This window comes from Aplysia californica, unplaced genomic scaffold, assembly GCF_000002075.1.
Source record: "Aplysia californica isolate F4 #8 unplaced genomic scaffold, AplCal3.0 scaffold00425, whole genome shotgun sequence".
Lineage (NCBI taxonomy): Eukaryota > Metazoa > Mollusca > Gastropoda > Aplysiida > Aplysiidae > Aplysia > Aplysia californica.
Genome location: NW_004797695.1, coordinates 60,019 through 72,676, shown reverse-complemented (window position 1 = coordinate 72,676; position 12,658 = coordinate 60,019). Strand labels below are relative to the sequence as shown.

Sequence of the window (12,658 nt, the reverse complement as noted above, 5' to 3'; positions counted from 1 at the left end):
TGACGGTACTACATTAATCCCACCTGTGTGTCTTTATATAAGTACGCATGTGCATGATTTGTGTCCTTCGGTTTTTAATATTGAGCAAATTTGCCGATGACTTTTTATTTGAACGGTGCATCCTTCCTAAAAAAGTCTCGTTTGCTTTCTATCCACAACAAGATGCGAAAATTCTGCTTTTTGATGTGATCCCAGTCTCTTAACATTGAGCTTTGCTTCACATAATAAAAAACCAAAGCAAATTACCAATGAGTACTCTACAAGATACATTGCTGTATTAAAGAGCAAGCATTAGATTCTAATTTAAAACTACTTCAACTTGCAGATACAGTATTATAACAGAGTTTGCTTCATTGTTTATTTGACTTTCACACACAGAACACAAGTAAACACAGTATGCACGCAAGAGATCACTAACAGTTAATACGCTCAAAAGTTCATTCAAATGTGCACACACAATCTTAGCCCATTGACGCCAACAGAGTACGGCTAAACACCCCCCCCCCAAAAAAAAAAGAAAAAAGAAAAAAAGAAACAAAAGAAAAGGAAAAAAAAGCGGAGATGAAAGAAAGGAGGGCTGGGGGGCGTGCTCAGTCTACACTTTGGCTTGGAGCCGCGAGGGTGTGCAAAGTTGGTGTCAATAGTCATGCGCACGATGCCTAATCACATGACACAGTGCGGCTTAAGCCCCCGAGCCTAATGGCATCATCAGTTGTCTCGGCTTTGAGCCATTCAACGTCAAAACCCTAGTGATATTCAGTCAGGGGGAATTTAAGGGCCTGATCGTAAGGGATAAACCAACGAAATTTCATTCTCCCCATCGGAAGGGGGGCCTGACTGAACAGGGCTTTAGACATAGAAAATAGTGGTAAAGTTTTGACAGTTCAAACATTTTTGTAAATTTTAAAACCTTTTTTCAACAGAAAAGTACTTTTTTGGTGAAGAAAACCACGTGGGGCTGAAGCTGCGAGCCCCACACCACAAGACGCCCCTGTTTTAACTTTGACTCTACATGACAAGGCTCAGACTTGTGTCCAAAAAACTCACAAAGCTAGAAGCAGTGACAATTAATTCTTTATGTTATGGCTAGACAACTGTGTTAGTTGTGAAAAAGAATCCCAGTTGTGGAACAGTGTCTGTGTTGTAAGTAAGTGTACCATATGAGCTGATGTTGATTTTACTTTGTTTTATGAAAGATGTGAAGTGTTTCTGTCAGTGACTATTGCTTCTTTTTTAAACTTATTCGCTGTTTCGTTTTTTCACTGTTAGAATATAAGCACTTTACGTTTCGGCCCGAACGACCATTAGTCTCTTTAACATAATAATGCCCTCGCACACTGTTAATAACAAATTCTCTCACCTGTCTTTAACCTGAAGTAAATCGAATGGCTATGTACCGTCCTAGCAGTCTTCCTGTGCAAAACAGACACAAAAGGAACAAAATATGACACTAATCTGCCCCCGCCCCCCTCTATTCTACCCTACGCTCATTAACACAAATTATGTATCCGTAAAGAAACCGAATTTGCTTATGCACGCACGCACGCAGACAATAACATACATTTTTGGTAGATCTAGATCTAGTAAAAAAAAACTTGATTCTTTTATGTACAGGAGGACTGTAGGCTAGGAAGTTAAAGAGGTAAAATGAGTGCATTGTATTGTCATTCTTATTCTCGCTTGGGGTCTGTAAATCTTTGAAATGTTCAGCCCATCAGTCATAAAAATTTTTAAAAAAAAGATATGAAAGGAAGACTAGAATATAGATCTAGTTCTAGACTAGATTAAAATCCATTTGTGGGGAAGTAAAACATACTAAAATAATCCAATAACCCATGAAGCCCAGTTACAGCCCAAACCATTCATCTGTGATTAAACGCTTAAAGAATGCAAGACGCTTACGAAAGCAAAATATAATACTGGAAACGCTAAAATGCCATGGACTGTCAAATCGTCCCTTTGTGAAAGTTCTGTCATTGGTATTGCTTTCACCAATCTCTTCTCAGCTCTGGTGTGGTTTGCTCCTTCTTTCCTATCAAACGTCTATCGCCCTGATCTCTCCTCCTTCTGTTGTATGTTTGTTACTCTCTTGTTAGTGCGCTCGTCTCCGAAGCAGAAAGTCGGGGTTCGAGCCTCGGTTCGGACACGGGTTTATTTCGCCCCCTCCTGCCCATCCAGCAGTAATGGGTACCTGACTTCGAGTTGGGGAAGTAAAGGCGGTGTGGAAAGGAACTGGCCACCCTACCATAATATTACGTCGAAGGCCCAGGAAATTGTCTCACAAACAAGGCAATCCCCAACGTCCAAATCGGAAGCAGGAACAACATTTACTCTCTTGTAACACTTCTAATCTTCGGCACTTATCTGACCTTATTGTGTTGCATGTGCCGTAAAACTCTCACTAAAACTAAAACTATATGACAGAGTAAAGACTAACACAAACAATGTTATCGCCGCAGTAGGAGACTTCGTACAAACATTTTGGATCTTGGTGACAAAATAACTGCTGGCCCCTCAAGGGAGCAGGAGAGAGGGTTTCTCGTCTCTGGATTCTAGCGAGCACAGGAGTGTAGGACTGATGACTGAACAACTCAGAGATGTAAACTTACTGTGGGTCAGCCAACATTTCTCTCACACAACGGCAAAAGCAAAGGCGTCAACAACACTTGCAAAAACATGGTTAATGACGGGGACGCTGCAGACAGCCTCAGCAGCAGCAACAACAACAAGAACATAAAAGCACTAAGAGACTCATTGTTTCCTTTTCTTTTTGCTAATTTTGTTAATCCACGCTTTCCGCTACACAATCCGAATACTCTTTGCACCTTCTGTTTTGTCTACAAAACACAAAAGTCACTTGATAGGAACGGGCAGGACACCCCTCCCCTACCAACCAACGAACCAACCAACCAACCAACCAACCCCCCCCCCCATATTTTCAAAGCCTTAAATCTCAGGAACGGGCCCTGCAGTGTGAGAATGAATGCATCGCGAAAACGGTTTCTTCTTAGTATACGTTATTATAGAAAAAGTTATTGACCAGTAACTGAAAGGAAAACTTAAAAGTAAGAAAAGATAAGTTGACTGTGTCCACGGGATGCTTCGAGGCATCTCTTAGGACAGAGCCTTACACTTTATTTTAGAAAAAAAATAAAAAAAATAATAAAACGAAAAAAGGACAACGAATGAAATTTCAAAAATACCACTGTATTTTTAATTGCTATTTAAAGACTTCTCTATTGACTTTAAAAAAATATTCAGTCATCAAGATTGATTTACAGTAAAAGGAAAAGAATTATACGCCACACGTCTTAATTCTACTATTACCGGTTTGTTAAACCAGGAAGCACATTAATTAAAGCAGCTGAATGAAACACCTAAAACACCGACAAGTTTGTGAAAACATCACTTTGCCTCCATTAGCGTTAACATACTTCTGCTTAACTCTTTATTAATCTTTAATTTCTTCTTCGGACGTGAGTATCATTGGTTGCTTGATCATTTCATTCTTATTTTCTTTTTTTTTCACAGACGTCTTCGAACCAAGCTGTTTTTATAATATAACAAGGGAAAATATGTGACTATCTTTGAAATGGTAGATAAAGGAGGACAATGCACAGAAATCTCAAGAGAATATCAAAGTATGTTATTGCAGTTACTAAATGTTCATGCAAGAAAATGGATATAGTAAACTGAAATTTGTTTAGATAGATAGAGACCGAGGTAGGGATAGAGAGATAAATAGATAGATGGATAGATTATAGAGGGTGAGAGAGAGAGAAAAGGGAGTGTGTGTGTGTGTGTGTGTGTGTGTGTGTGTGTGTGTGTGTGTGTGTGTGTGTGTGTGTGTGTGTGTGTGTGTGTGTGTGTGTGTGTATGTGAGAGAGAGAGAAAGAGAGAGAGAGAAAGAGAGAGAGAGAGAGAGAGAGAGAGAGAGAGAGAGAGAGAGAGAGAGAGAGAGAGAGAGAGAGAGAGAGAGAGAGAGAGAGATTGCCTATGTTGTATTTTTGATTTTGATGTATCCGTGCATCAGTTCCTACAAGTTTTGCTGTAAAGTGCATTTTTTGTTCATAGAGTGGAATGCGCAATATATGTGCCATTGGTTATTATCAATATCATTATCACATATTAGTGTCTTATTGGTACTGCAAAGGTGTGTTATGGGGGTTCTCGTGGCCTAGAGGTTAAGGTGATCGCCTCTTATCCAATAGGTCCCGGTTTCGAATTCGGATAGCAACGGAAAATGTTATACTTTCACATTCTTTCCTGCTCTCTAACAATGTTCTATAGTCTGCTTTCGTCTCTGCTTTCTGCCCCATCCCCTCACCTCCTTTGCAACCTCCTCTGGGCTCTTGACTCTTTCTGCAGCCTTTTCACTACTTCTCCATGGCTCCTTCTTACGACTGTCTTTCATTCACACCCCTGATCTTCTGGTAGGAAAGATCTACACCTAGCCTTCTTGGACAAGGGCGAAACATCTCTGAGGTCCCAAGTGCAAGTTGCACTCGTTAAAGATCCCTTGGTCGTCCAAAATCGATTAGGGTAGGCTTCGGCCGCCACCCGGGCAAAATTTAAAATTTCCTATCTACTGAAAATGTTTTGTGTGTCCCGCGCGCTTATATGACCAATGCAGTTTTGATCGCCGAAAAACGCATACACAAAAAAAATGTGTTACTATCGGTTCAAGAAAGAAGCATTTAATTCCAGAGTATCTCTACCTTGTTCAAATATTGTATCTTGATGCGTACTGCTTAAGTGTTCGCGATAGCTTCTCTAATCTCTATATAGGCCTTTTTTTCAAATTTAAATACAGTGAAATTTATATCCTGTTTTTTTTTTGTTTATGTAATTTGATCAATATAATTGCTATAATTAGTGTTGCTATGATTGCTATTTGTTATCAAGATCCGCTGTACTTTTTCTTTTTACAGAAAAGACGATGACGGCATTGGTTAACTGTGTTCAAGGTGATGATGGTGAGTGTAGTGTAACAGGTTTATAGGGTTTTTTTTAAATTGCAGAGAAGTCCCAAGTTTGTTCAATCAAATAAAGAATGAAGCAGCTAGGTGGATTTATTATTTTTTTAAAGAGAAAGAGAAGAATTTTGACAAAGTGCAACAAGCTACTTGAATATTGCTTTAAGTATATTGAAAACCACTCAGACGAGAATTTGTCGCTTTAAAACCGTGCTACAAAGACACCATGAAGGCCTCTTTGAAGGACTATAACATAAATCCCTCATCATGGGAGATTTTAGCTCCTGGCAGACCCAGTTGAATTACAGAAGTCACAGAGGGCAGCCAGTCATACGAGATTTCATTAACTTAAAATGCTGATTCCAAGATAGAAGAAGTCATAGTAGGAGAAACAAGTCATTGTTAATCTTTGTTAACCTTTGTTAACCTTTGTTAACCTTTATATCTTCTGTTTTACTTTAAGAACATTCTCTGCAGAAGCATTTGTCATCGCCATACACTGACGGAGGAGTCATTATTATAACAACTATTTTTGTCTACAGCGCCACCACCACCATCACCTATTTTGTGTTCCTATCGATTGGTGATGTCCATAATGTGTTCCCTGGGGCTTTTCACATGTGTAGCTCAGCGTCTGTCTCTAAGTGTTGCCATCGTGGCGATGGTCAACCAAACTGCTCTGAGGCAACTTCGTGAAGAGAAATGGAATGACACACATCAAGTGTCGGGCGGATGCAAAAATTGCAAAAAAGTGCACTTTGAGGATAACGTACAATATACGGTAAGTTTTAGCTCTTTTAGAACAGGCATCTATTTCATCCACGCCGCTCTGCCCCCCTCTCTCCTTACTCGACGTCTTTCCATGACAAAGTTTCACTTTTGAGACTTGACGTAAAGTGTCTACTATATTTCATCCACCATTCCTTCCTCTTTGTCAATTATAATCCCAAGATAGCAGAAGGATTTGACGTTTTCTAGTGCGTTTCCTTCTATTGTGATCTGCTCCTTTCGTTGTAGCCCTCGGACTTTTGACTTTCCCGGGTGGATCCTCAATCCAACAGACTCTGATAGGCTGTTTAAAACTGAGGACATTGCTTACTTCTGTTCCTGGGTTTGCGACAGAAGAGTCAAATCGTCTGCAAAGTCAAGATCGTTCAGCTGTGTCTATGGGGTCCAATGTATGCCATTTCTGTGTCCTTTGGTGGTTTCTTTCAGCAGCCAATTGATCGCCTAGATGAAGAGGAAAGGTGACAGTAAACATCCCAGTCTCAAACAGGCCTTGATGTCAAAGTTGTCGATTACAAAGATTCCCTTTCGAGACTTGACGTTAGGATTCTATGATTCGCGTAAATTGTTTGTGTTCTTTCGTGAAATATACAAATTGTCGATAGCCTGTGAATTCCACACAAAGCATATTTTACAGGAGAGGCAAAAATTTAATCTTTCCGTCGTTTGGAGTGCAAGCCATAGACTGAATGAATAAATCTAGACCAATACCTTATGAGAATAATATCAAAGTACATTTTTAACTGTTGATGGTCTTTCTTTTTTAAAAAGTGTGGGATTCGCGATCTACGTTTTCAAATCTCGCCTCATACGGTCATGAATTCGACAGTTAGATCTAGTGGAATTCACAATTTCATCAGTGGACTTTATGAATTGTCGTGATATATTGACCTCATGTACACATTCATACCTGCACACACACACACACATACACACACACACACACACACACACACACACACACACACACACACACACACACATAAGTGCAAACATGCAAACAGTTACCAATACCAGCATGCATTGCCAAGTTTACAATACACAGGCACATTGTTTTTTTTTTTTGTGGTAAATGTTTTACCTCACAATGCGGATAGAAGCATAGGGGAATATTGAAACAATAAATAGGCACGTTAGATGTGAAGAGAGGCAGAGGCAGACAGAGGGACAAGATACTGGACAAGTTAACAACATGGCTGGGAGCAGCAAGAACACAGACACCATCGATGTAACGCAAGACAGAGTGAAGTGGAAGTCCATGATCGCCCACCCCAGTCGGCAAGGCACCGGATAATGATGATGTGTTTTACAGCGCTTGCAACTGCATAGCACATTAGTTTGATGAAACTTTGATAAACATTAAAGATTAACAGCATCGTAATACATGTAAGTGGTGTGATCCAGTATGGGATATTGTCATAGAAACTGATGCTCGGACGGTATTGCTGTTTTAAGGCCGTCCAATCCTGAAATTTACTCTTTGTGATTTTTTAATGGAGAATGATATCGTGGTGGGGAACTCTTTATCAATTTTTCCTTGTACTTGGACTTTGGAAAACCCTTCCTCTCATCGATTAAGTTTATTTTGTAAAATGAGGAAAAAATCCCTATCTTATGTAAATCAGACACTCCATATGACATTGGATCTTCTGTTTGTCTATCCGACCAGACTATTTTGTGGACTGCATATTTAGCAAAATCATGGATGAAAATGTGATCTACAATTAATTCTTTTTATTGTAGGGTCTTGCGTTGGTATATTAATGTGGTTCTGAAAACAGCAAGACAATCTAATAGGCTGTATATGTATGTGAGTGTATTTGAGGCGACGCTCAGTGAAACGGTGCATACTATCCACATCCATTGAGTGCCTCTTTCAAGATCAGTTTGCTCCTACAGCATTATATTATTAGACAGAACTGCATTTTTGTACCCTCACTCACACAAGTCACTATATAATCTAATAACCTTTTCTATTTATGTGTGGACGTTGAAAGAAAGTCTACCAAACTAGTTTTGAATTCATTCGCAGTCGACAAACCACCCTGAGCTTTGTGCCATACATAATAAAGGCATCTTGCGAGGTCACAGAGAATATTATGTGCATGCCTTTGAAATAAGAGCAGGAGGAATGGATAGAGAGGGTCAAAAGTTCACACCGAAGATTTGTGTAGATTATCACAAGGTAATCTTGCTCTCGAGCAAAGTTTTATCCATGACATTTTCTCTCTTTCGCAGTTTCTTTTCTGGAAATTGAGATTCCCACTCTGATTGGCTGAAATGTTGCCAGACTTAAAATCACGTAAAATCAAAATGATCTTGTTTGGCCTATATATCGACACGTATTTTTAATCAAGCACTCATCTGAGTAGTTTGACACATAAGGCAGATTGTCCTTGACCAGTGCACGCTGTTTCGTAAAACCGATGCAGGTCAGACAGATTATAAAACAGGGTTCAAGATACAGTAATCTAGATTTTTTTCCGACAATAGTGAATGGGGACCCTCAGAAGCATGTACACAGATGTGGACAGAAATACCCTGGTCTGCTCGCTCCTTGTAGATTGTTTCGAGGTGCAGCTGGCTGAGGCTCTTCTAAAGCACTTTCTAGCTGGAGTATCGTGGTTGTCACCAAGAAATGCCCGAGAAAGATGCTCAGGATCTGATAGACAGATAGAGTTACCAGCGAGAAGTTTGCAGGAGAAAAAGACAGAAAAGGGCAGTGGAGATGGACTGTTGGAAAGACATTTGGATAATGTAAAGAATATAGCCCAGAATACGGAAAATGGAAAGTGTTTGTCGGTCCACGGTGAGTCTTTTGATGATGCAGCGTGCATGGGCTCTTCTAGAGCACTTTACAATAGATGCAAGAGCCCAGTTATTTGGATACCAACATTTTCCTGCACAATTTGATCTTCTGATCTTCCTGTTTCAGATACTAAACCACGTTTTTTAAAGTTAACTGTTTTTCTGTTTCCACTCATCGAGTACTTTTAATGCTACTTTTTTCCACCGAAAACTGGTTCTTATACTATTTCCGCGCTGGTACAAGGCGGTTGTTCTGCAACTTTCTTTGATATCTAAAGTGGTTTAAGTTGTTCTACTTCGCAATATCACTTAGTTTGTTAGGGGACTCTTATAAATAAATGCTCTTTTAAAGTCAAACTAGTTGGGATTGTGATACAATACAACAATACAACAGAACACTTTTAATGTATTTTACTACATTGCTACTTTTTTTGCATTCGAGCAAGAACGAAATTGTAGAACTACTACTAGAAGGGCAAAAGCATTATACATTCGAATTTGACTGTCATTTCGAAACAATTCTGGTACAGCATCTATGAAACAAGAATCATAATCACGCGACGGAAAGCTTTTCTCTCTGTCAACACCATAAATTAAAAAATATAGGCTGGAAACGATGAATTCTGACCGACAATTATTGTGTTTGCTCAACGCAGTCGTCAATATTTCTATGTTTACAGGAGCATGTATCGTCGGTCTCCTGATAACATTGTGAATTCCACAAATGTTTGAACATTTTTTGTACACATTTTGATAGTGCTCGGTGAGATATTAATACAATTATCTCAACTCAATCGTGTAATCTGACGTGATATAAAAATACATGAATGTCCACACCTGTGTGGAATTCACGATCTTATCAGTCGGTTCATGACTCGCATGAGCGACTCTAAAGCACTATCAAAATAGGCAACAAAAAAACCCAACAGATTTTCGAACATTTGTGGAATTCACGATTTTATCAGGCGACGGACGAAATACCACAATCCTAGATTTTCTTGATAAAATATATGCTTTCGTGGGCGCGTCCACACTATCCCTGTCTTCTTCTCTCTCTGCATGTCTGTTTGCCTCTTTGTTTGTTTGTTTGTCTGTCTATCTGTCTCTATTCCGTCTTGCCACTCATCGTTTCTGTCTGTCTGTCTGTCTGTCTGTCTGTCTGTCTGTCTGTCTGTCTGTCTGTCTCTCTCTCTCTCTCTCTCTCTCTCTCTGTGTCTCTCTCTCTTTCTCTCTCTTATATGCCAGCGCAGGCACACTCACAATCTATATCTGACCATATGAACTATAGAAGTACGTGTCTAACAAGTAGTAACGCTGTATGTCCACCCGTGGGCCCGAAATAGAGCATTACGGGTTTGGACAGTGAATTATTGTGAAGTTTGTGTGAACCTTCATGGTGATACAGAGCTATAAATAAAGCTACAATAAGACTTTTTGCACACATACACAAAGCACATTTTCTCACACTCACAGTTGCGTATGCTGTCACAAGAGAAACAAGCTGGCTTTTGTTAATTATAATAAAGTATGTATTGCAGACACAATATTTACATACTAAGTAGCTCTGAAAGCTCCACGTTCATAAGGTCTCCAGCGGCTGTTAAAAATTGTTGATTTGATTTGTATCTAAGGTAGAAAAGGTCGATCACATCCAAGTATTGATAGAATTACAGTAGTGGTCCCGAGCCTATTTTCCACTTTCTCTCTCTCCATCCTTATCTCTTCCCCTTTTTCTCTTTCTCGCCCCCTACCTTCTCTAGTATCCCCCTCTCTCTCATCATTCCTCTTTCTCTTTTGCTTTTTCTCCCGCCTCCTCTTTCTCTTGATTTTCCTATATACCCCTACCCCTCGATTTTTCTATTCCTTAAAATTCGATATTTCCTCAGTCTCAAAAGCAATAATGGGCTCATAAAAATGTTTTGGTCTTTAACTCTCTTCCCAGGAAGGAGAAGGAGAATTTATATGGTCAAAGGAGACACAAGGCATCATTCTCAGTTCTTTCTACTGGGGATTCGCGGTAGCTCAGCTACTTGGGGCCTGGTTCAGTCAGAGGTCAGGTACTCTTCCCCGTTTCCTTTAATATTGTTTTGAAATTCTTCCCATAACTTTTTCAATTACATTTAATAAATATTTTTGCTGTAATGCTTTTGCCTTTTAAAAATCTACTTTCTAAATTGTTACTGAAACCGTTGGACCTGCTATGTACCTTTTAAATTATTTGTTTATAATTTGCAGTTCCGTAAACAAATACTATGCGAATTCTTATTTCAGATACGGTGGAAGGAGAGTTTGGGCCTGTTCCATGCTCGTGTGCTCACTTTTAACTCTCCTCACACCAATAGCTGCTCGGATAGATTCTTATGCAGTCGTTGCAGTGAGAGTTGTATTAGGTCTTTTTCAGGTAAAATAGTAATTTTTGTTGCATAATATATATATATATATATATATATATATATATATATATATATCATTGAAGTGAAAAAAAGGTGGGAATGATTAGCAAACATTACTATTTTTTTGGTCCAACATTTAAATCCAGCTTTCTTAGTAGACTTATTGATTTTCTAAGGTTTTTTTGTCAAACTGATCATTTTACTTTGTTGATCTGAAGACAAACGGGGAATTTCGTAGAAACTATTATACCCCCACCCCCCTAAACCTGTAAGCAATGCTAATGACGCATTCTTGTCAAGTGATGTAGACCATGTTAATAGAAGAATACTTTTTCACACTTCCCCTCTTAAAGTCCGTTGGGTAGCTGAGGTTATAAATGTAAAGAATAACAATAATAGAACCATTGTTTCCATTCATTTATCACATAATAAACTTTAAGGCTCACTCTAATTCCAGATAACAAAAGGTTTGGATATAGCTTTGGCTTTACTAATTTCCGGCAAAACAGAAAATCCGTCTTGTTGTCTTTCACTTCCTGTTGCTTTAAATATTGCGTCTTCCCCACTAGCCTTCTCTACCAATTTTTATTTGTGGAAACTTGTTCATTTGGGCTTTTGTTTAGTAATTTTCATTTACCCTCACTTTGTTTTGATAATAGTTTATTTTCTTATGATCTTAAAGCTAAAACCTAGCTAGAACAATAGCTTAAGATGGCAAGTATACATGTATTTTTTCGCGTGGTATACTGTACACATAACAATGGTGTGTTTTCTCCAAAGAGCGTGATGTGGCCCTCCGTGTGTGTTCTTTTCGCCCGTTGGGTACCTCCCCTGGAGAATGGGAGACTTACCAGTTTTGCAACAACAGGTAACTTCTTCGTAGAACTCGTGAGGGAGTTAGTACAAAGTGCCAAGTTTGTGCTCGGCACACTTTGGGCGTTCAGTAGACAGTACAATGTGGGCCATGCCGTAAAGAACGGCAAAGGAACAAGGGAGGAAAAAAAGGAAACTTTGACCTCGACAGAGAAAACAATGTTAACTTTTTGACTGAAAAAAAACAACAACCTTGCCTGTCGGTATTTGTTTAGGTATGAAAACGAGGAAGAGGAGGGGTTGTTAACCAATCAAAATAAAGCCCTGAACCATCCGTGATTTGCTCAGACAAGTGAGGTTCAAGTATAAGTATCTTTCAAATACATGTAATATCCTTCTAACAATGGGAATTAATATCTACTTAACACTTTCTGATCTGTCAAATAGGTTCTTTGCTGGGCGCTATCATCACTTTACCAGTGGTGGCTCAACTATGTGAACTACCGACAGGATGGTCTCTAGCCTTTTACATTACAGGTAAGGCAATTGCTCCTCTAGTGTATGGCAATAGTTCCCCACGAGTTTCCAGCTACTGAATCGACCCTTTTCCTAAGGGTTTAGATTATTACTATTAAACCTAATAGCCTGCTCTCAATCAAATCTTGTGGCTGATGTGCATAGCCTTCAGATAAGAAAGTAAACAGATATGTATGACCTCTGAACTGGTTTATCTTCAAAAGCGTGAAAAGAAAAAGCTCAAACTTATCCGGCAATATACATTCATACATGTATATTATACTCTCTCTCTCTCTCTCTCTCTCTCTCTCTCTCTCTCTCTCTCTCTCTCTCTCTCTCTCTGTCTCTGTCTCTCTCTCTCTCTCT

The 12,658-nt window shown here is 39.2% G+C and overlaps 1 protein-coding gene across 1 annotated transcript in view; it reads left to right on the top strand.

Moving 5' to 3' along the window:
* Positions 1 to 24: 24 nt before the first annotated feature.
* Positions 25 to 12,658, top strand: part of LOC101853955 (vesicular glutamate transporter 1) — a gene marked incomplete at its 3' end in the record, with an annotated part of 20,772 nt that continues 8,138 nt past the window's right edge. Inside the window, 8 exon segments of the mRNA XM_013086002.1 lie at positions 25 to 1,147; positions 3,532 to 3,641; positions 4,932 to 4,976; positions 5,519 to 5,757; positions 10,513 to 10,622; positions 10,842 to 10,971; positions 11,744 to 11,831; positions 12,224 to 12,313. Of these exon segments, the coding sequence (XP_012941456.1) occupies positions 3,593 to 3,641; positions 4,932 to 4,976; positions 5,519 to 5,757; positions 10,513 to 10,622; positions 10,842 to 10,971; positions 11,744 to 11,831; positions 12,224 to 12,313 (751 nt within the window).